Source organism: Dermacentor andersoni, chromosome 10 (genome assembly GCF_023375885.2).
Source record: "Dermacentor andersoni chromosome 10, qqDerAnde1_hic_scaffold, whole genome shotgun sequence".
In the NCBI taxonomy this organism is placed as follows: domain Eukaryota; kingdom Metazoa; phylum Arthropoda; class Arachnida; order Ixodida; family Ixodidae; genus Dermacentor; species Dermacentor andersoni.
In genome coordinates, this window is record NC_092823.1 from 58,558,217 (window position 1) to 58,583,399 (window position 25,183).

At 46.4% G+C, this 25,183-nt stretch overlaps 1 protein-coding gene and 1 long non-coding RNA gene across 2 annotated transcripts in view; one reads left to right on the plus strand and one right to left on the minus strand.

The window, feature by feature from the left end:
• Positions 1-8,769, plus strand: part of LOC126543448 (uncharacterized) — a 58,858-nt gene extending 50,089 nt beyond the window's left edge. The window contains exon 6 of the mRNA XM_050190567.3: positions 7,458-8,769. Coding sequence (XP_050046524.2) covers positions 7,458-7,848 — 391 coding nt within the window. The 3' untranslated portion in view covers positions 7,849-8,769. The remainder of the gene's footprint in view (positions 1-7,457) is intronic.
• LOC129380667 (uncharacterized) overlaps positions 1-25,183 on the minus strand; it is a 45,870-nt gene that overhangs the window by 19,545 nt on the left and 1,142 nt on the right. The window lies entirely within an intron of this gene.

Consider the following 25,183-nt stretch of genomic DNA (forward strand, 5'->3'; position numbering starts at 1 on the left):
ACCACGTTGGAAGAGTCATATTTCAGGGAGAGACGTTGTTGCTCTCACGGCACCGTTGAAGGTGCTTCATTGCCCTCCTCTTCATAACTTTCCCAACGTAGCTGGCAAGTGCAGATGTTCGGTATAGTGTGGAACAAAATGGAGACTTGTGAGGTGTTTAATATAGAGCATGGCGGCTTTGCTTCCATTTTGAGGACCTGACTCTTCTTGCCGTGTTTTCTTGTAAACCTTAAGACTGCTATCTCGAGAATTTGAGCCCAGATTACCAAGTGCAAAATATGTGACTCCATCAAGTCCTAGACATGACGAGCATTAGTACACAGCTAGTGAAACCACCAAGTCTCTCATACACAGGATTATATTTATTTGTTCCGTTTGCGAACAAAGTGTAGCAACTGGAAAATGTGCAGCAGAGCAGAATTCTCCGCCTTGTAGCCTTGCCCAGAAATCTTCATCAGCGTCGATTTAGCGACATCGCTAATGAATAGCAAGTGTCCTGAAAGGGTAACACTGCACTGCTGAGGAGGCGTCCGATATCTTGTACACTAATCGAGACTTGTGAAAGCCGCTTAGGGGGATCCGGGAATACCCATAATAATTTCTGGTGACGGGCCTGGAATATGTCAAGAAGTCGCTGAGTCGTCTTCTGAGTGCGATTTGTCTCCCGAAGGTGTATGAGTGTAGTTGCTGTAGTTGCTCATCGTACTCTGCATGTTAAGGTAATAGCTGAAATTTCCTCGACAATTTTGAATAGTCCGTCTGATCTTATTGTCCAAGTTCCAAGCTAGATGATCTTAACACGCTTCCTCCATACGTGTTCTAAAGTGCAGGTCAGTTGATTGGGTGAAGAAGTTTGCGTGAAGTAAACTTCGTCACATATTTGATCTTCAGATAAGTAGTGATGTAGTCATGGTCATTGCCATGCGTCCAGAATACCTAATGAAGGTGGTAGGGTAGACAGATACTTTGGTATCAGTAATGTGTTTTAGGAATGTGTATGCATTTGATGTTTTTCAGTTTTTCATGGAAAAGTATTTATGGTGTCTTTATGATTGTACCACATTTGATGATTGTACCACATCGCTTTAGATTTCAACGTGCATTTTCTTGGGAATAGTATAACGATTATACTTGACATTCGCCAATGATTCGCTCTTTTACTGACTGCAGATGGAAAGCAAGAGAGCGAGCAGAATACAGGAAAAATAAAAATTGCTTACATATTATGCCCACTGTTTCTCTAAGTAATTGCCTGAAAACATACGCATTGGGGGCGCTATTGTATTGAAAATGGGCATAATTTATGTACTGAACAATACCGTTTATGTAGAGCTAGAGGTACGGCGAAATGGTCGGGACATTGTCCACATTTCGAAATTCAGTTTAATTTGTGACAAGGTTAACATGATATGGAAATATTAGGTCGCACAAATCTCCGCAAACAACAAATTTTGCAGCATCGTGGCACAACCTTTGTAACACCATCTTGTATAAAAAACTCCGAGAAAATGCCTTCTTCCTCGAAGATGTCGGGCAAAAGATGTCGGCAACTACCGGGCAAAGGTATTTAGTGTACGGCTCATATTGGCGATAAATTTTGCAGCGACTTTAAAGGACGGTGGAATGTACGCTTTGAGAGGCTGCCACCAACATCGAACAGGCCCATAGTGGGCGTTTGAATGCTTCCTGAATGAAAAGCGTCCGAGACGAACGCGCCTCCAGTACGTGGCGCGTAATCGCCGACGTGCCACCGACCTAATCTGGGTGGCCACGCCAACAAATTTGTAAGGACTTCGCGGCGGAGCTGCTTGGTAGCACGATATTTTCCCATGGAGCAGCAGAAGTGTTGTCCTGCTGGCAGCGCATGCCGTACATGGGTTTCAATGGTGTCAATACGGAGCATCGCTACATTGATTGACTTGGTTTTCATATATTCCGCGAGCTTTTCAATAAAACTAACATACCCACCTGGGAAGACTTCCAAAGCAACATACAGACAAAAATCGGGTCGCTATCTATAAAAAAGAGTTGCACGTGGCGTCATATTTAAATGGTTGTGAGCGCTCGTTTGAAATCGCCGTTGCACTTTTTCACTCTTCAGGGGGTCACAATATTATGGCTTTTTGTCCCTATAAAAATTTTTATCCGTTTATTTTACCATTATATAACAAATGATCTGTACAAGGAAGTATGTTCGCTGCCTAATAAGAGAACGGCTAAGTTGCTGCGGTTGAATAAGAAAATTCGTTGGACTTTAGTACTTGCAAGAAAACAAAGCTCAATGTGAATGTTTTAGAGTGATGTCGCTGGTGCAAACAATATTCCATTTCGTCGGTCGGTGCCCTCGGCACGAGGGAGTGTCAGCCTGGCTGCCTGGCTCCAGTGTAAATAGCGTGTAAATAGCATCTCTAGTCTGTGTCTTTCCACACGTAGCATTTCTGGTGGAGGTCAGCGATCCCGTCCTCACCACGGAACTCCGAAGTGGTCGGCACACCGAGCTTGTCACCATGCCTCCCGGTGACGAACCCGCCTCCGCAACGGCTTCGGCTTGTCCGACTGCTCCAGTCGTCACGGTTGCCCCACATCGTGACCCAGGTGTGTTCTCTGGCCTGGAGGGACAGGATGTCGACGACTGGATCAAGCTCTATGAACATGCCAGCGCTAATAACAGGTGGGACCCAACGATTATGCTCGCCAATGTCATCTTTTATCTCGGCGGCTCCCATGCGTGTGGCACCAAACACATGATGACGAAATAACCAGTTGGGACAATTTCAAAGAAAAACTGCGGGAACTGTTCGGCGACCCCATTGGGCGCAAGGCTGCCGCGAGAAAGGCTCTTGCGTCTCGTGTTCAGTCACCTACAGAGCCATACGTTTCCTACATCCTCGACGTCTTGGCTCTATGCCGTAAAGCTGACGATCATATGTCCGAAGGAGATAAAGTGGCACATGTGCTAAAAGGCATCGCCGACGACGCTTTCAATTTGCTTGTTTTCGGCAACGTGTCGACTATCGATGCCATTATAAAAGAATGCCGTCGCCTTGAACAGGCTAAGAGCCGCCGTATCTCAAACCACATTGCGCGCCTACCCAACACTGCTGCTACGTCGACATGTGAGGGTCGACCACGTCAGACCACCACCTGTGACGACGTCACCCGTATTGTTCGCCGCGAACTCGAGGCCGCTTCTTTACCAGCCTTCTCCACGCCGCATCCCGATCCGCCAGCAACCACCATTGCGCTGATTCAGGCTGTCGTCAGACAGGAATTTGAAAACATGGCTCTGAACACCGTGTGTTCCACGTCTCGACCCAGCGTTCCCCAGTTATCTAGGGGCCCTCCTCGTCCCCGGCAGTCCTTTTCTGCCACATCTCGCCGCAACACGTCCGAATGGCGTACACCTGGTGACAGGCCGATCTGCTTCCACTGCTGTCGCATCGGCCACGTCGCCTGTCACTGCCGCAACCGATGGCCACCACCTCCTCCGACTTACGCCCCCACTTATGCCCGCACCTTTGGACCTTCTGTACCCTATGCCACCCGCCATGAACCTACTACCGCTGATGTCCCTGCTCCGAACCTTCGCTACAGCCGCTCGCCCTCACCTCGACGCCACCAGTCTCGTTCGCCCCAACCCCGCCGCTTTTCTTAGCCGCCTATCGCTTCCCGCACCCAGCCGGAAAACTAGGCACTGCAGCTTCTGGAGGTGAAGCTGCGTTGTCGACCCTGCCCTCAAATCCTCTGCTCACGTTACCTACTAACCGAAACCTTCTTGACGTTGACGTTGACGGCTATCCTGTCACGGCACTCATCGATACAGGAGCACATCTTTCTATTATGAGTGCTGCCTTCCGACGACGACTGAACAAGCTCCTCACCCCAGCGTCGGCACGCGTCGTCCGCGTTGCGGATGGCGGTACTGCACGTGTCAGCATCGCCGGCCGCCACACTCCTGTACTCTTCACCCTAATTGCTCATTGCCCCCACGACCTTATTCTCGGCCTCGATTTTCTCTCCGCCCATTCTGCCCTAATTGACTGCTCTTCCAGTACCCTTCGCCTCGAGTTGCCGATGCTCGCAGAACCTTCTGACGCACCCCACTGCCGCTTACGCTCCACCGGCTTTCTTCGCCTGCCGCCAAAGTCCATAGCCTACATTGAACTGTTGTCTTTCCCACCGGTTCCTGATGGCGAGTACCTCGTCACTCTTCTGCACGACATCCCAATACAGTTTGACGTCACCGTGCTTCCCAGTATAGTTGCTATTACTGCGAACCACACTCGCATGCCTGTCAGTAACTTTGGATTGGCAAAGCAAATTCTACCGCAAGGTATTTGCCTTGCCACCATTGATTGTCTCGGCGACCAATACGTGGCAGCGTTATCGACCGATGGTTCTCGCGACCTTAGCATGCCCATCGCGCCTGCCTCGGGCGTCGATCTCAACATAAAGAAAATGGTTGCGACGGACCTGTCCTCTACGCAGGCTGAAGACCATTGCGAAGTATTATCGTCCTACCGCGATATTTTCGACTTCGACGATCGCCCTTTAGGCCAGACGCTCGCGGTCAAGCATCGCATTCTTACTGGCGATGCTGTGCCTATTCACCGACGACCGTATCGAGTTTCTGTGTCGGAACGCCGAGTAATTCAAGATGAAGTGAACAAAATGCTCGATAAAAACATCATCGAGTCCCTGGGCGTCACCTGTGGTGTTGGTTAAGAAAAAGGACGGCACGTGGCGCTTCTGTGTTGATTTCCGTCACCTGAACAGCATTACAAAAAAGGACGTCTACCCGCTCCCACGTATAGACGACGCCCTTGATTGCCTGCACGGTTCCAGATAATTCTCGTCTATTGATCTTCGTTCGGGATATTGGCAGATTGCTGTTGACGATATGGACAAAGAAAAAACCGCGTTCATCACACCTGATGGCCTATACCAATTTAAAGTAATGCCGTTTGGATTATGGAACGCCCCTGCAACCTTTAAGCGTATGATGGACTCCTTGCTCCAAGGTTTCAAATGGTCCACATGCCTCTGCTACCTCGACGACGTCATCGTCTTCTCGCCAACGTTCGACACTCACCTTGAGCGTCTCACAACTATACTTGATGTATTTCGAAAGGTGAAGCTGCAACTTAACTCACACAAATGTCGTTTTGGCCACCGACAAATCACTCTTCTGGGCCATCTAGTTGACGCTTCCGGAGTACAGCCTGACCCCGACAAAACTCGCGCTGTCCGAGAGTTTCCGGTTCCGAAGACAGCCGCAGACGTTCGAAGTTTTGTAGGGCTGTGCTCGTACTTTCGTCGTTTTGTTCCAGATTTTGCGACAATTGCTAGGCCCCTAACTAATCTTTTGAAGAAAGGCGTACAATTCTCGTGGGGTACTGCAGAAGCCGCCGCCTTCTCTCGTCTCGTCACTCTTCTAACCTCACCACCCATTCTCGCCCACTTCGACCCTGATGCCCCTACAGAATTACGTACAGATGCCAGCGGCCATGGCGTAGGTGCCGTCTTAGCCCAGCGTCAGCGTGGCAAGGATCGCGTTATTGCTTATGCGAGCCGCCTCCTAGCACCATCGGAGCGCAACTATCCCATTACGGAACGCGAATGCCTTGCTGTTGTCTGGGCGGTTGCAAAGTTTCGTCCTTACCTTTACGGTCGCCCTTTTTCCGTGGTCACTGACCATCATGCTCTTTGCAGGCTCTCATCGCTAAAAGATCCTACAGGCCGGCTTGGTCGATGGGCTTTGAGGCTACAGGAATTTTCATATTCCGTGGTGTACAAGTCTGGCCGCCTGCACCAAGACGCTGACAGTTTGTCGCGTTACCCTGTTGACGACTCTGACTCCTCCAATATTGCCAGTGCTTCTTGCGTATTCTCGGTATCCCAGCTGCTTCATTTCGCCGACGAGCAACGCCGTGACGCCTACATCAGAGCACTCATCGACCGTTTTGAACACTCTCCGGCCGATGCTACTCTACGCCTCTTCGTCCTCCGCGACGGTACTCTGTACCGTCGTAACCTTCATCCAGACGGCTCTGAGTTCCTGCTTGTAGTACCTAAACACCTCCGCTCCACCGTTCTAGAGGAGCTTCACGACGCACCAACGGCAGGACACCTCGGCGTATCTCGAACCTATGACCGGGTACGTCGCCGTTTTTTCTGGCCGGGCCTTGCCCGTTCCGTACGACGTTACTTCGCCGCTTGTGAACTTTGCCAACGACGCAAGAAGCCTTCCCAGCTCCCCGCTGGTTACCTGCAGCCGCTCGACATTCCTGCCGAGCCCTTCCATCGTGTCGGCTTGGACCTTCTAGGCCCATTTCCGGAATCTACATCAGGAAACAAGTGGGTTGCAGTCGCGGTGGACTACGCGACCCGCTAAGCCGTAACCCGTGCTCTTCCGACCAGTTGTGCAACTGATGTTGCGGACTTCCTGCTACATGATATCATATTGATGCATGGTGCTCCGCGTCAATTGCTTACAGACCGCGGCCGCACCTTTTTGGCCAAAGTCATTGACGACATCATGCGTGCCTGCTCAATACAGCATAAATTTACCACCTCCTACCACCCCCAAACGAACGGCCTCACTGAGCGTTTGAACCGCACCCTTACAGACATGCTATCCAAATACGTTTCAGAAGACCACCGATACTGGGACCTGGCTCTACCTTACATTACCTTTGCATATAACTCTTCCCGTCTCGAAACTGCTGGCTTTTCCCCGTTTTACCTCTTGTATGGCCGCGAACCAACGCTACCACTGGACACTGTGCTTCCGTCCGCCACAGCTTCAAGTAGCGATTATGCCCGTGATGCAATCGCCCATGCTGACCATGCTCGCCAACTTGCGCGCGCTCGTCTACAAGTGTCTCAAGACAAGCAAAAACAACGCTACGACCTCCGTCACCGTGATGTCCATTTTGTGCCCGGCACCCTCGTGTTGCTTTGCTCACCATCGCGTAAAGTCGGCCTTTGTGAAAAACTGCTTTTCTGTTACACAGGCCCATATCGCGTGATACGCAAAGTGACCGATGTAACCTATGAAATCGTTCTAGCCACGCCCACGACGTCCTCCGCTGTGACAACCAGTGACATCGTCCACGTTGCCCGACTCAAGCCCTACAACTCTCCATGCCCCTTGGATATTTAACAGCACCGTGACGGTGCTTTTGCCGCCGGGGGGTAATATTACGATATGATTCCGCGAGAGACGAGCCGCCGCGAGAACGACGAAGAAGTTGGTCGGTGCCCTCGGCACGAGGGAGTGTCAGCGTGGCTGCCTGGCTCCAGTGTAAATAGCGTGTAAATAGCATCTCTAGTCAGTGTCTTTCCACACGTAACAATATTGTTCCCTGCAGAATTCCTGGCTGCAATTTTCCTAGTTGCATTTTAGTCATGACATCAGTTGCGGAGCTAAATTGCTTGTCTTATCTCAATTTTAGAAACCTCGTACGAATATTGGACACTACCAGGGAGATGCCCTTTCTGCGCCAGCTCGTAATATACCTCCACAACACTGGCAGTGGACCATCCGAGCCTCGACAAATCTCGCTGAACCTGACGCTCCACTTTTCCACTGACGCTCGGAGACTGAGGTACGAGGTCGACGCAACCTACGCCCCCTTCCTGCGCTGCCAATGCGCCAATGACCGTGGCGTAAGCACAACGACAGGTGTTGAGACAAGCATAATACCGACACTCAGCGCCCGTCGCGAACTGACATGTTCCACAGGTGACTTGGTGCCGTACATAGTTAGTGTTACGCACCCTGCAATGCATGGTACTTATGTTATTCATGTGCTTTCCATAGTTTGGATGCGTGCTGGAGATTAGCGTCAATAGATTTGAGAATGATAAGAGGGTTTAGACGAACTGCAAAAGGTTTTGGAAGGTAATCGGAAATTTCTGACAAGCTTAACGGACGCCGTTCTCGCCGTTGTACAACACTGACAGCTGATCTAAGAATGTGCCTGAGTGCTGATACGTCAGCAACGTTATGTTTGCTCCAAGTGCGCATTTTTATAGATTGACAAACTTACGTTCCTCTTTCATTAGAGGCATGCGAAAATGTAGAGCCTATCCAGATTTTGAAATTCAATATTGTTTGCGACAAGGCTAACGATGAGATCTAAATAAGTCACGCCGCTTACCTGAAGCAATGGTGAGCCTAACGCAACAGAGAGTAATCATTGGATGTTAGATAAAAGCAATTCTAAAAGTATGTCATCGGGTTATGTGTATTTGTGCTTCCGCAGGTGCGTTGGTGCAGTGACGGCTTGTTTAAAGCAAAATTGCCTCTATGAATGTCAGAATTCTTTTAAATGCTTTAAGAGCTGATCTGCAAAATATCAAACCTAACACAGAACCCTCTTTGGAGTATTAATTGAGGTCCTTTCATGACAAAATTACCGAACGTGTCATTACTAACAATGAAAAAGTAAACGTATTTTAATACTCGAATGGCTGCGATTTCCACCTCATTAAGGCCACCATTTGATCGTATAGTGAAGAGCGTTTGCATTTACGAGTGTCACTGGTGTTGCCGTTTGAGAGAGAAAATGTGCGATTTACACGCAGGAAAATGGTCGCTATAAAAAATTTTACTGGTAATGGTATTAGGCTAAAATAACTCCAATATGCTAAATTGACTTCGCAATGATGAGCTTCGTGACTGATGCTGAACCATAGCAGCTACACGGACATTAGAATGCAGTCATTGAGCGCTCCAGCGAGTTCGCATATATATATATATATATATATATATATATATATATATATATATATATATATATATATATATATATATATATATATATATTTCTGTGCTCCAATTTTAAGCATCCCCAATCCCACTATTTGAACACATAGAGGTGACATAACACAAACCTGATTGCATTTGGTCAAGTAGTTTCATTTGCACCAGGTGCGGTATTTCATTGCAAGGAAACCTTCAGTCGCATTCTATGTCATTTCTGTATAGTATTTGGAATTTTATAGTATTTTGGAATTCTTTACTACGTCTATCTGCTTTTATTACATTGACGATTGTTGAAAAACTTTTTGTCCCATTGCATTTGTCTTTTTTATTTATGACGGTGCACTTGATTTCTCCTTCATTTCTGTTCATCTCGTGAAAGAATAAAATGTACATGTCCTGCAGGTTTTCAAAGCTAATGGGAGGTTTTCTTTTCTGAAGTCCATCATGCTTCTGAGCAAGTGATTGTGGGCTGTAGAAACGTGCCACTGTATTACCGCTGTTGTTCAGAATTCTAACGGAAGGTTGAGATAGTAACTCTTGGACAAGTGAAACTGATTGAGAAGCCACAGTAATGAGCGCTGGTACATTCAGTTCAAAAGTGAACTGTTCGAAAAATTTGTGTTAAGCGCAGAAAAAAAGTTGTTCTCGTAGATAAGGGGTCTATTTCAATGTATTTGACTTCAAATTTAGTCCTACTGTGTGGAATATATGAGGTTTGTGTGCTTGAACAAGGGCGTGAGATGTATTAAATACGTTTGCTGGTAAGTCTTTATCGCCACTTCTCAAGCAAAGCATATCAATGTAAGCAGCGAAATGAAGTCCTCATATTGTGCGATATCATAAAAAGCATGTTATTCGGGTCTTGTGTCATGTCGTATACATGAAAAACGTCTGTCATGACTGAAGCTGAGGATTCTATTTCTATTCCATTGAAAAAGCAGACTGGAGAACAAGCAATTGGCAAATACGGCCTCGATTCTAGAAACGCTGGAGCAGAGATGCTAGTAGAATTCGCAGCAAGGAATAAGCTGCGAATAATGAACGCCTTTTTGAGGAAGCGTAGCAACAGAAAGTGGACCTGGAAAGCCCTAATGATGAAACAAGAAATGAAGTTGAATTCATACTTTCTGCTGATCCCAGCATTGTGCAAAGTGTAGAAGTGATAGGTTAAGTAAAGTGCAGTTATCATAGGATAGTGAAGCCTAGGATTAGCCTCAGTTTGAAGAGAGAAAGAGCAAAATTGTTCGAGAAGAAACAGGTCAACCTAGAGGCAGCAAGGGTAAAAGAAGACAAATTGAGGCTGGTACTTGCTAACAAATATGAAGCCTTAGAACAGAGAGATGATTACGTAAAGCTAATGAATGAAACTATAATTAGGCTGGCTTAAGAGGCAGCAATTGAAGTGGGAGGTAAGGCACCAAGGCATCCAGTAGGCAATCTCTCCCAAGTAACAAAGGACCTAATAAAGTAACGACAAACACAGAAAGTGTCCAACTCAAGAGATGATATAAAATTCACGGCACTGTCAAAACTGATCAACAACGCAAAAAAGTGATACTCCAAACAATAACGTGAGAAAGACTGGAGAAGCCGCAAAATATGGACACAGCCTGAAATCAGTGAGAAAGAAACATCGCATACGACAAAACAAGTTATGTGTGCTGAAGGATAAGCAGGGTAATATCATCAGCAATCTCGAAGATATAGTAAAGGAAGCGGAATAATACTACACTAACCTGCGCAACAACGAGAGGATTTGGGATAACTTTACTAGAAACAGTAAGGAAAAGGATACAGAAACTCCTCCTATAACTACCGGTGAGGTCGGGAGGGCCTTGCTAGACACGAAACGAGGAAGAGCGGCTGGAGAAGATGGAATAACAGCTGAGTTAATCAAAGGAGGCAACATACTGCTTGGAAAACTTGCGGCCCTTTATACGAAGTGCCTATCGACAGTAAGGATCCCAGAAAGAGAATGCAAACATTATACTAATCCACAAAAAGGAAGACGTTAAAGAATTGAAAAATTATAGGCCCATTAGCTTACTCCCAATATAATATATTTACCAGAATGATCTCCAATAGTGTAAAGGCAACTATGAACTTTAGTCAACCAAGCGACAGGCTGGCTTCAAGAAGGAGTACTCTACAATGGATCAAGTCCGTGTTAATCAGGTTATCAAGAAATCTGCAGAGAACTGTAAGCCTGTCTATATGGCTTTCAGAGATTACGAAAAGGCATTTGATTTAGTAGAGATACCAGCAGTCACACAGGCATTACGTAATCAAGGAGTACAGAACGCTTACGTAAATACATTGGAAAATATCTACAGAGGTTTCATAGCTACCTTAATTCTACACAAGAAGAATAGGAAGATAATTATAAAGAAAGAAGTCAGACAGGGAGACACAATATATACAATTATATTCACTGCATGATTTGAAGAAGTATTCGAGCTTATTAATTTAAAACGCTTAGGAGTAAGGATCCATGGCGAATATCTTGGCAACCTTCGGTTAGCCGATGATATTGTTCTATTCAGCAAGAACAGACGAGTTACAAGAAATGACTGATGACCTTAACAGAGAGTCTAAGAGTGGGGTTGAATATTAGTATGCGGAAGGACAAATACGGTGATGAATAGCCGGGCACAGGAACGATAGTTGAGGATAGCCAGTCAGCCTCTAGAGTCTGTGAAGGAGTACGTTTACCTAGGTCAATAATTCACAGGGAAACCTGATCATGAGACGGAAATTCATAGAAGAATAAAAATGGGTTGAATAGTATACGGGAGACAACGTCAGCTTCTGACTGGAAGCTTACCATTATCACTGAAAAGGAAGGTTTCCAATCAGTGCATTTCACCAGTGCTGAGATAGGGGTTCAGAGACTTGGAGACTGACAAAGAAGCTTGAGAACAAGTTAAGGATCGCGGAAAAAGCGATGCAACGTAGACTGCTAGGCACAACGTTAAGAGACAGCCAAAGAGCGGTTCGGACCAGAGGGGAAACGGGTATAGACGATATTCTAATTGACATCAAGAACAAGAAATGAAGCTGGGCAGGTCATGTAATACGCCGCTTAGATAATCATTGGACCATTACGGTTACAGAATGAATACCAAGAGAAGGGACACGCAGTGGAGGAGACAGAACACTTGATGGAGCGATCAAATTACTAAATTCCCGGGCGCAAGTTGGAACCGGCTGGCGCAGGATAGTGTAACTGGAGATCGCAGGGAGAGGCCTTCGTCCTGCAGTGGACATAAAACAGGCTGATGATGATGATGAAGAAAACTATCAGAAATCGAGACATTACACGAGGGTGTCATTGCTCAAGGAACACATAAACATGCGGCTTCAAACGATAGGTTGCATAAAGTCATCATTGCTAATGTACACTGAATTGAACGAAGCTGCTTTTTTTTTTTACTGCGGACACTATTGTCAGGTAGAAAGCAAGACGGTTCCTAGTAATTAGTTCGTTTTCTGCGCTTTCGTTTGGGTGCGAAACATTGATAAGATTAGCGTAAGTCTACTCACCGCGGTTGCTTAGTGGTTGTGTTGTTGGGGGCTAAGTACGACATCGTGGGATGGAATGCAGGCCACTGTGGCTCCGTTTCGACGGGGCAAAGTGCGAAAACACCCGTGTGCTTTGATTCAAGTGTACCTTAGCGAACCCCAGGTGGTCCAAATTTCCACAGCCCTCGACAACGGCGTGCCTCATATTCACATCGCAGTTTACCCATAAAACCCTAAGGGCCTTGAAAATCACAAGACCACTTGTTTAAACGTTGGCTCCTTCTTTTACCTTCTCGTTTTCCTCATCATTTATTGAAACCAGAATTATACTGCTGTCCAAACATTTTGTTCCAGATGGCCTTTAAATATGAAGTGCTTATGTTGGCTATGTGTGAGGTGTAAAAATGTGACGTGAACAAGAGTGAAGGATCCTGTACATTTTGTGATGGTGTTGTAAATGTGTTCTGCAACACCTTGCAAAAATGTGTACTTTGTTTTCAGAAATAAAAGCATTGCCTCGGAAATCTCTTTCAGCAATATTTATTAATTCGGACCTTCACACTCTCGGCTCAAAGATTCATTCTTGAAGTATGGAGGTTTTTCAACGCGCAAGAATTGCCAGATAGAGTTTTCACTCCCACATCTCTTCTGATATTTATGCTTAGTGCGCACAGCAAGCAAGCGCTCTCATAAGGGGAAAGTCAGTCAAAACGGCTCGGCTCAATCGCTCTCCTCAGAGGTCTTACCAGGCCCCTCGAAGGTCACTCCTTACCGTCAGAGTTCACTAGCGCACTGCCTTCAGCATCTTGCCCAATTTCTCTCTTCTGAGCCCTGCCTCAATCACCGTCTTCCAGCACCTTCATGGAAGACGACTCTGCGGCACTCATTTATTTGTAAATAAGCTTTTTATGTTACGAAGTCTTAGCCAATTAGTTCCCCTGAAAATGCTTCTTTGGTAGTTCATGTCAAAATAAACTCTCACAAAATGTATTTTGTACTCTTCTCCGCTATTACTTGCTATTGCGTACAACTTTTGTTTTTCAGACTAGTATATATCACACGTTTTCTCAGTCGCTTACTGGCGGAGGCAGTATAGGGCAAATTCTATCAAAATGACACTGAGATATGGTTCGCGGAAATTATGACTGCGTGCTCTAGAGCCAGCGAATATGCCGTATTCATCATACAGCGGTCATCGGCAGAAGCTGGTACCAATAATAGCAATGATAGGGCCCCGCACTCCGCCTTTTGTTCAGAACGAATGGGCCCCGACACTGGCCTGAAGTTCATAATACCTTGACTCTAAATTTGGGCCAGGATTGTATTCGGCTGTATTTTGCCAAATGCTAGCGCTCGACCAGGGCTGGTACCAGATTCTGGTAGAACCTGGTCATGTACGGTAAAATGCTCGTATGCATTCTGCGTGGCCTTGAAATTTTCGTTTTCCGGTTCATGCCGTAGAAAACTCGCTTTCATTTTGTCGATGGAACCACGTAGAGGGCGTTGATGTTGCAATTCTCTGTCTTTGTCGATTCCTCAGGCCTTGTAAGTTTCCTTTGCTCGCAGTGTTGACAAAGTTCGGGGCTGCTCAAGGAGGTAGCGGTATCAATGAGAACTCGCAACTGCTAGCTCTTTCACTAAAACGATTCTTTGACAATAAAAGCGGTCATTGGTAATCCGAGCACATACATTTGGTAATTGTCTTGCCTTGAAGTTACACACCCAATAAATTTAAATTAGTAATAAGTAAACAGAGTGGGTGTGTCATATGAACGATTCAGAATAGGAAGTCGACACCTAAATAAGTAAAGGGGATGGCTGCTGACGAAAATAGATGAGCTTGCCTACGTTTGAGCTTAAAATTGCGGCAATTGAGAGCAAGTAGTTTAGGAAACGGAATATGAAGGAGCTGTTTGGCTCTTCAGCTCTGAAGGCACACCGAAAGGGTCCTTAAAACGGTTCGGACAAATTTTGTAGAAGCGCAGGGTACTGCTAAAATTAATCATTCGCACCCCCACTTTTGTGAAACATCTCATATTAACAAAGCTACAGACGATTACAAGTTACCCTCCTCCATAGTCACGCGTTTTCTCCTCAACTCATTCGCCGAGTGATCAGGGCCAAGCTCCGCGTTCACTGGCTCTGCGTGATGATGGGACGTCGTGTCGTCTACTTCCGGTTCTCTAAAACAAGCGCGCGAAGTCTCTCCAAACTCTCCGCCAGCTCCTCGGCAGTCGAGCCCAAGCGAAAACTGTCGAAGCAGCGTGCGTTAGGAGCATTCTTTTACAACGCCGAAAGTGTCGGGTATTCCTGTAACCACAGGCGAGCTGCGCGTTTCGACGGATGGATGGAGGCATAAACTCAAGCTGATGAAGGAACTTTAGCGTATACGTACGTGAGCAGCCTGATCGGCCTGCACGGTCCAGCCAGCTGTTGGCGCAGAAATTAACCTGCCAAACAAAGCGCTAATATTTATCTAACCAAGCGTAAACAATTTGAACATTTACAAAAAACAACACGTTAACCAATACACCAGCAGCAAAGAATACATTTAGCTACTGCTGCTTTGTATGGTTGTGCGCTCTACCACCAGGTGGCTGCACCGTGCAGACCATTCACATTTGCACTTCTATTCATCCCGTGAAACGACACGGTCAAACGGCCAGGCGCTGTCCCCTTGCGCTTGCGTTTACCCTAATACCTTATTCATGAAACGCTATTCCGTCAGTAATCTTCCGGTGTAAAGCGACGAACGCAAACGCGCAAATCCTGGCGCCGATCGCATAGCGGCAGTCCGATGCGCTGCAGCCAGTCCGCTCGTCTGCTGTCTCGCAGAGGGACACGTTGTCGAAGCTTGATATATTGCCTGTCACTACGTTTGCAGTCCACAACGCAAAAAGTCGAATCATAGTGCTCGCGAAAAGACTTAGACTGACTTTGACCGCGGAGCTGTCGTCAATATGGAGCACGTTGTAGCACGACATGACGACGCTTGCTGTGTGCCGGAAGTGCTTAAGTGTAGTGTGAAGTTGTTCTTGTGCATTCTCTTTCTATTACTTTCTTTTTATTGAAAAAGATTAACTAACATTACAACTATTACGAACATCTTTTGTTCACGATAAATGTGGAAAAATGATCGATGACGCACTCTGGGCAGCCATTCGGATAGCTCGCCCTACTGACGTCATTTGGGTGATTACGTCATATGGATAGATGCGGCTGAGAATTCCGCCGAGCAGTGTTCTGCAATCGGCAGGGACCAACATTTTTCTACCATTATAGTAAATTACATGCTTTACGCGGAACACTTAGATGCGTCAAATAATGATCAGAAGGACCTGCTCTAACGACTCAGTAAGTTTGTACGAAATCGTCGAAATCGTTTCAGTGTCCCTGAAATCATTTCAGGGTCCTTTCAGGGTTCCAAGCAGCATTGCAAAGTTGAACACATCGGCGAGAACAGCACGTAACAAGCTTCTTACGTGCTGTTCTTGTCTCGGTGTTAAACTTTGCAGCGCCTGCTTTTTAAAGACATTTACGATATTCCAATCAGCCTTATTTCGTGACAACAAGCCTTAATGTGTCAATCAACAATGGCAGTACATTACATATCCTATTTCCCTAAAGCCTTGATCTTACCTTATCTTACATATCTTATTTCCCCGAACAGAAAAAAACAGCAATATATTGGACATCACCTTCTTAAGCGACAATATTCCCGTTAACACAATCTCTTGGGAAACAGTCAATGGAATTGCAGATCACAAAGAAACCATATGTTCATTAACATTATACAACCGGCCGTGAGCCCGAAGAAAAAGACTCAGATATACGACTGGACAAATGCCGTTGATGATACTGTTCTTTTCAGGGCACTGGAAAGCACTCATAGCACTAATATCGTCCACTGCAAAGCTCCATGACGAGGTACAGGACATCGCTTGGAGATATTCAGATTATTTTTTGCATTCTGCCTAAGTACACATTCTAAATTATTTGATCAATTTCTCAAATATAATAGTTAGATGAGTTTTCATGAGAAAACTCCAAGGAGAAAACTTCAGAGTGGTACAGAAAGCTCGTCGATACAGCTTTATCTGGCTAAATACGTGCTTCATAAAAGCCTTTTTCCGAGCGCGCAAGAATTCTGTGAATACACGCAATGTGACTAGAACGCTCAGTCGCGCGGTAATATTGCGTTTATTCATGGTGCCCGAAAAAAATTACTTCGACGTAGCAAGCATTGTGCAACAGAAAGCTGGAACGGGAATGTTTCGTTTTACTCTACAATTTTGTCATTTACACACTTCAACTAATCAAAATATTTGCGAATGGGAATAATTAATTAAGGCTGATTATGTAATTAGGTGGGACGCAAAAATAATCTGACTACCTCCAAGCGACTCTAAACCACCTTAATTTGGTTCTGCCAAGCTAAAAATTCGTTTGAAACCTACTTTATGCCGGAAAAACTTCTCATTTAAAAGTAAGCGCGCCGGAAGTGCTGCGGTGTGAGTGGAGGATTAGCTCTGGCATGTCTACTAAGGATTACTAGTAAAACATTTAGTTAAGGAGGCGGTTGCATTTCTACACAAAGGGTAAATGGTATTTATTGGGTGACAAACAGAACTGTGCAGACGGGCGCTTGAGACTTATAATAAGGTGTAAACTGCAGGAATTCGTTTTCATACCGCGAGCTTCTTCGATGCAGCGCGGCATCTTATTTGACACCAGAGAGGATGTCGCTTTTCAGTGATCCAAATTAAAGAGAACTGCTTGTTGGCCTAGTTGGTGCTTGCTAGAAGACATGTTTTTTGCCGCAATTGACCACACACAATAGGAAGGAAGGGTTACGGACTGGATTCCAAGGGAAGGGAAGCGTAGCAGGGGGCGGCAGAAAGTTAGGTGTGCGGATGAGATTAACAAGGTTGCAGGGACGACATGGCCACAATTAGTACATGACCGGGGTTGTTGGAGAAGTATGGGAGAGGCCTTTGCCCTGCAGTGGGCGTTAGCAGGCTGATGATGATGATGATGATGAAAAGGAAGACACGTAAAGACAACACGGGCGGCACTTCCAACTGATTTAATTTTGGGCTGTGACCCAAGAATATGTATATGTATATATATATATATATATATATATATATATACACGCATGCGCTGGCTATTCACTGATCTAGGTTACCCAGAATCTACTTCTGCCAAGAATCCTAATCTCAGAAAACCGTGGTTTGCACATGCAGGCCTTGCAGTGCGCAGGCAAATGTGCCACGCCATCTTTCATTAGATTTAGTTCGTGTTCCCTGGATCGTTCATTTATGCAGCGTCCAGTCTGTCCTATATAGGACTTGCCGCACTCAAGGGGAATTTCATACACCACGCCTGTAGCGCATCTCCCGTAGGACGTGCTATGCTTCTTGCCGCAGCCTTGCGAACCGGTCTCCTCGCGCGTGGTTTTTGAACAGAGTCGACCCAGTTTGACGGGGGCAGAAAAGGCAATGCGTACACCATACCGGCCTGCCAGCTTCTTGAGGTTATGGGAAACCTTATGAACATAAGGAATCAGTGCAGGTCTTATGGTTCTGCCTCTTTCTTCCTCCCTTGTGGCGCTGGTACCTCTGACGTTCCGTAAAAGGCTTTCGGTGACTGAGATCACCAACGAGTCAGGCAACCGTGCTGCTTTCAATCGCTTAATCTGATTATTGAACGAAGCCTGCATCGTGTGTACACGACTTTTCGAGGGCAGACTCCAGGCAGAGCATAGCAATTCTATGCTTGACAATTTTGGAATGGCATGAATTATACGGCAGCAACCCTTTCTTGGCACGTGGGAAATATTGCCAACAAGCTTGTCCATCATGAAAGGTTAATCTTAAATCTATAAATTGCAGTGTGTTACGCTGTGGCACTTCATGCCTAAACGAAAGCCCTTTACCATTGGTCCTCAACATGTTTAAAATATCATCGCAGCGCTTCAATGAACCTTGTAAGTTAAAAAGGATTAGGAAGTCGTCCATGTATCCAAAAACGTTTAAAATGTTTAAAGTGATGTCCCGTTTAAAAGCCTCTTCGAGCAGGCGGTCAACACTAGATAAGAATGTGTTGCACAGCAGTGGCGCAATGCACGAACCTATGCAGATGTAGCGTTTTTGCAGACCGTAGATCTGTGAATAGCCAGCGCATGCATGCATACATATATATATATATATATATATATATATATATATATATATATATATATATATATATTCTTGGGTGACAGCCCAAAATAAAATCAGTTGGAAGTGCCGCCCGTGTTGCCCTTATGTGTCTTCCTTTTGTGTGTGTTCAATTTCGGCAAGAAAAGTATTTTATCTTAATTAAAGTTAGGATCATTACAGTAAGGTGGAATAAGCGTGAGCTATAACACAGGGAATAAATGTATTATGTTGAGTGTCATTTCAGAAAAAAAAGTATGTTTTAACATTTTTCCAACAGTACGTTTCGTTCGGAGCGAAACCATGAAGGTTTCAGAATGCGTTCGCAGCAGGTAGGGCTTTTGCTTATTCGCGCATTCAACGCGTAAATTCACCAGCACTATTTAACATTTGCATATAATAGATTTGCGGAAACCATTCAAAATGCCCCAAGCCCTGCAGATGTCCTGGCTGGTGGAGGAAGAAGAGCACCACTAACGTCGCTGTTGTTGCAAAATAAATGCCTTAGCATTTTTAGCGCGCAAGAATACGACTGCCTAAATTGACATGGCCGAGCACTTCGCTGAAGAACAAACGAGTGCCGCCTTAAGGCAATCGTGTGTAGATGTTTATTCATTTCAATTATTCAGCCGTCTAGGAACACCATTTTGCAGTCGCATTCTCGCTCAATGGCCTGTACTGTGATGACAGAACGAAGGTTTAGCGTAGGTCCCGCTGAAGTAACTGTGGATTATAAAAAAGCAAGGAAATACAAAATCCTAACATCAGCTGCATCAGAATGGTGTCATCATCAGAAAGTGATTGTTGTCGTCCTCATTTCTGCACCCGCATATGGTATAGCGCGATACACGAAAGGCCAAACAAGTGCTTAGTGGTGACAACAAACGATTTCTATTCGGGGTTCCTCTCGTGTCCACTTTAGTTACAAATCATATGGCGTCGCCAGAAGGGTTTTGGGGGCCGGAACCTTCGCTTTAATATTGCCGTCAAACGGCAGCACACTCAACTAACGCTGCAAATGCACTTCGCATGCACTGTGAGCAGCACAGCAGGATTCATCACCCAAGCGAAAGCGCGAAGCATTAAACAAAGTGAACAGATATGCAGTTGAGCAATGTAACACAGCTACGCACTCTCTATCATTATGAAGGCGGGCAAGCCTATTTAACGCGGGGCTTGGCGTAATGATTCAGTTGGTCAAGTGTTCTTATTCATTTGCTTCGGAGAGTACACTGTCGTGGTAGCCTGTGTGCGACAGGCGAAAACACCAACGCAAAGACGTAAAAACGCGCTAGCAATAGAGTGTTATTTTAATGTCACCCTGCCCGCCTTTCAGCATGTACGAAAGAAAAAGTAGTAATTCAAATGCAGCGCTCGTATAGCAGTTATTATAGCATTTAGGCATATGGATATTCGTGCATTACAGGAGACGGCGGGTGCCATGCGTGTATATTGTGGAATACGTGCCAATCGTCCCTCCGCACGCATGTTAAGCTTCACTGCAATGCTTCACGTGCGCTTCACGTCGTGACAATTCTGTACTGAGGCAGAGCTGCCTTTCTAAAACCGGCGTTACGCAATGCGCATGCTTTCTAAGCTTCGAAGGCAATCGCGAGGATTACGGAGGCTGAGTCAGTGCCATTACTGATTGCGGCGAATTCTTTGAATGAAAAACACGGCACCGAACGGCAAGAAGCTTAATAGCAAAGGTCGAAGCAGCTAAGCCTAGTTTTGCCGCCTGGTTGCAACGACTGCAGCGGATCTGTGTGCGAGAGCGCTGGTTCGAGGCGGCGAGATAATACGGCGGTGTTGGCTTTGATAAATACTGTTTCGGTCCTGCGGTCGTTGTAAAAGTCCGGAAAATCAGACAGGCGAAGGGTTCTTGCGTTTCATAATACGGGCGCTCTTATACATTGACTCTATGGGGCACGTGGTGGTGCCGCGAAGCCGCCCACATTATCGGACATTTCACAAAAATCGGCCGTGCAGAAAATCGGTCCTTGACTGCAAACCTCCAGATAACGACACGGCGTCACAGACAACTCGTTACGACCCTCTCTTTTACTCGCGCCAGTAGCAGGGCGACATTCGTTCTTTATCAATAAACTGATAGCTAATTTTCCCAGATTGTAGCACAAATTCCCTGACTTATACCGTAGTTTTTCCAGACTTCAAATTCCCTGAGAATTGCTGGTTTTCCCGCTTGGTGGACAGCCTGCATATGCCAATTCGGCAGAACAGGAGATGATGGGCTTGATGTGTTTTTTTTTTTTTCACAGATGTTGTTCTTCTTATGGCTTCTCCTTATGTTCTTCTTACGTGTTTTTGGAATTATTTCTGTCAGGCCACTTGCATGTGCCATTATGCCTATCACCTATACTAGCTGTCATTATTGATGTAGTGATGCATGCTCCGTTGTTAGGCGATTTTTATATACAATACTGTTAACCTTTTTCACAACTCTCGATGGCGGCGTATGTGCAATAATGTTCCTGGTGGTTTGTCCTGAAAATATACTTAGTCACAAGTGAGCGTCTTTCCTGTCCGCGTCACCATTTTCGTCTACGCTTCTGCGCTCCCTTTTGCAAAAATGATGTCAAAGTAACAAGCACAACAGCTAACTATTCTAAAGCTTATTCTTGTACATATTATTGAGAGTTAACGAATCTTCCACGCACATTTTGTGAAACGCAGTTGCGAGCGGATATATCACGGAAACAAATATGACGCCATGCAAAACCGACGGCCACAATACCAGTGCGTGTCTTCACGAATGTATGGGAAACACTGATACTATCTTGTCGCTATACAAATAGAAGATGCATGAAAAGCGAGATAATATTATCTCGGCGTTTCACGAGCAGCGTATGCGTGGCCTGATTATGTGTTATGACAACTCTGAGACACGTGACTTTTCATACATGCGCTTCGAAGTAGACGTCCTGGCGCCATATCGAGAACAGACCGACCAACGTAGGGTACGGGTTCACTAAGGATCCGCTCGAACGCTCGGAACCACAAACCCACCGTCGGAACGACGGAGCAATATGCAAGCCGATGGTGATCAAGTTGACGCTGTCTTCGAAGATCATGCACCTATACAAGTGACATCGTTGTCAAGGACGCAGGCAAGTGGCGGTACTTGTTTATATGTAGCTTTCTCGGCAACGTTGATTAGTTTTTCTTGTAAGGTCATCTTTTTGGTGTCGTTAGCCTAGCGATGTTGGGCCGGCTTTCCTGATATACATAATTTTCTAGGGTCAAGGACGGCGTACCTTGAACATTGCCTCTCATTTTGATTATAATAGCGAACGAAGCTACCTTGCAACAGTAACGCCTGTGATCCTAAGTATGCAATATATCGTAGCGAGTAATTGCCCTCAATTACTCGCTTCTTCCCACCTTTCCCGATGCGGTTTGAAAAATTCGGTGTCATTCCTCTCGGTGAAAGTGAACGAGCAGCGAAGCTGTGTATGTGGGCCCCTTAATGGTGACCTGTCCACTGCCGTGCGTGAAACGCCGTATGCAAATAAATGAAAAGGCGAGGCGCGACTGTTTCACCTCGACGATGTTCAGCCTCGCAAGATTCTGAAGCACCCTCGGGGTAAGCATACCCATGTATTGCTGCAAAACCTGAAACGACACCTTTCACTAACGAAACCTGGCACGTAGAACAGACACGCACTTCCGTGCACTCCGCGGTCACGCACCACCGAGGCCACACAAAATTGGTTCCGCACAAACTGCCATCTGAAGCATGGCCGTTGATTCGGTGTAACATCCAAAGATGGCGGGATCGGGGCTGCATGGACGGTTCCCATTTCTTTCCGCTTCGCATTCTTGGTGGGCAGCACGCTCACGTGACTGATACCACGGGACACCGGACAGAAAGGAAAGGAGATACGGAAGGGCTCGGAACACCCAAAAAGAGAAAGCGGTACGAACGTAGACATTGCTGATGCGAGTCAAAGTGTAGAGTAAGTAAAGTAGTAAGTAAGTAAGTAGAGTAAGAGTAGAGTAAGTAAAGTGTAAAGTCAAAGTGTAAAGTCAAAGTAGCTTCAGCTCCGCCGCGGGTCGGCCCGGTACTGCATTATCTTGGGGACTGGCCCATGTATGGGGAAAAATTCTTGATCTGCACGAGTCGAACTTTTTCCAGAACCTAGCCATATAATCTTTTCTGTAAAAATGACGTACAGTCGACCGATTTTTTAGCAGTACCGCGCGAGGGTTGACTCACAAGCCTATCAGCGGCTTCCAATGCAGCGAATTGACGAGTTCAGCAACAACTTGTCGATCTCGTCGCTTTGTGCCGTTAGAAGGCGCCGCCCGGCCGGCCAGTCGACCCTAGGGCGTTACTGTTTTACCGTTGAAGAATCGGCCACCTGTGCGGAACGACGTGCATTGCTCGGCGCATGAAACACCCTAATTGGACCCCACGGCGGGCAGTGACATTTTGCCGGCAGAGGGCAAAGGGTGATACCTGGAAACCCATGTACTGCTACAATGTGGCCATCAATATATGCGGCCAGTTGGTCGCTAAATTCCATGTGACGGAACAAAACCGCTTTCCGAATACAGGGAGAGGATGCATAGTGTAAGCCCATTGTGTGCGCCGTTAATAGCTGCCATCAGCAATTATGTCTCAAGCGACCCATTGCTCGCGATAACTATCGGCGCATCGGCGTAATGCGTTCTGCGAGCCAATTCGCTTTCGCCGCTCCCTGTACGTCTTGCCTTGAAAGTGTACCCTAAACCTGTGCGAGAAATGCCGAAGACTGTTGTTAAAGGGGCATCGCAAGCAGTATCAGACGCCTTGGTAAACAACCGACCAGTGAGTACGGAAGTGACCAAACAGGACGCAAATTGAGAGTATGCGCCACTGGAACAATATTTACGCATGCACGCTTAATCATCCCCCCCCCCCCCCCCTCGAATGCCTATGATGGCATTATCCTGTTGGCTTTATCAGGACAACGGAAGCTTCATTAAGACGAGGCGAAATGCGAAAAAAACCGCGTACATAGATTTAGGTGCCCGTTAAAGAGCACCAGCTCGTCAACATTATTCCGGAGTCCCCCACAACGGCGAGCCTCATAATCAGATAGTGATCTTGTGACGTAAGATCCTATAATTTGATCGTGTTGGTTATGCTGTCCTGGGAATCGTTCAAAAATCAGGCGGAGCGTATCCGTACGGGAACAGCGCAAGGCAAGCGCAGCCTTATATGGCAGTGCACGTGGTGTGGAATGTATACGTTCAGCAATATAAATATGTGCATCTTTCAGCTCGTTCTCCTCACGTATATCTAAACAAACGCCGTATACTACGCCAGCATAATCGCCGCACGCATAATTACTGGACCTAATAGATTTGAAGCTTCGCAGGCCTTGAATAGTTCCCGTTAAGGGAGGTTGCGACTAACTTCCATTGTATCCCACAGTGGCGTCAGCTCCGTGTATTCAGGGCCTACCTGTGCCGCAATAATCTTAGCCACATCTTCCAAGTATCGCGTTTCAATCGCCGAGCACTGCAGTAATCGTCTAGATAGGCATTCACAGCGCCACATGGTTTACGTGGTGTTTGGAGGCGCTACCAGAGCATAGGTGGTGGGATACAATACACATAGGGTCACACCAATTTGTTTTGGACTGAGAGGTGAAAACAGCACCAAATTAATAAATGCGCTGTCACCATTCAATTGAACGTTTTATTTCACCTTCTGGATTCGCCCCGTGCCACCAGTGAGATAAGGTAACGAGCACAAAAAAGTAGCAATTTCTCATTTGTTTTTTTAACTCCCGGGAAACATTTACATTCCCTTTGTATGCACCTTAATTGGCGCTAATTACCAAGGATTTCGGAAATTATCTGTAAAGCACTCTGCGTAATTAAATATGATTTTTTTCTTTAACAAATTCAAAAATCCTTGAAACCTTCAGTGCTTCGTACCAAAGTTTAACTGGTGCCCTTCTGTGGCACTGCCGATGTTACCAGCCGCATAGATAAAGCCTGGACTTAATTCGTGATGGTTGGCAATAGGTACGTCTCGAGTTCGCGATCCAGCCCGCCGTTGGCGGTATGAAGCCAGTGCACATAGATAAGCAGGGCGCGAAAAATTGAAGGTTGCATGCAGTCACACAACCAAAACCCCCCGCAGGGGCGTCTGCGTCAGCAGGCGTTTGGTGTGTGGCGACACCACGCACCCGAGCACACGGGGGTTGGACCCTCCCGCGTGGAGCCGTGCGCGGCTTAGCCGTGTCTGGGTAAAATGGGATTCTGGAGGTTGAGGCGATGCTGGGTGTTTGCACCTTTAAGGCCCCCCGGCGGAGGCAACCCACCTCTTCGGCCTCGGCTTCACATAGACGGCACCTCCAGACTGACCCACCTGGAGGAAATCGGCAGTCGCCTTTTCCTGCCTCTCTCTTCCTACAACCTTCGTCTCTCCCTTACTTTCCACCTGTCCTGTCTCCTTCTCTCTTCTATTTACTTCCTTCTTGGCGGCAAGGGTTAACCCTGTGTGGCTATCCAACCTTGGGTACACCATATTTGGTTATAGTGGCGGCGTACGACTGGCGTCGTGCAGACTTGCATGCAAGCTCTGTCGCGTCCCCTCGTTGGGCTCCGTGGTGGGCGGTCGGCGCTGTTGCCGAATTTTTATATATTTTCATGGAAACTTCTTTCCCCAAAC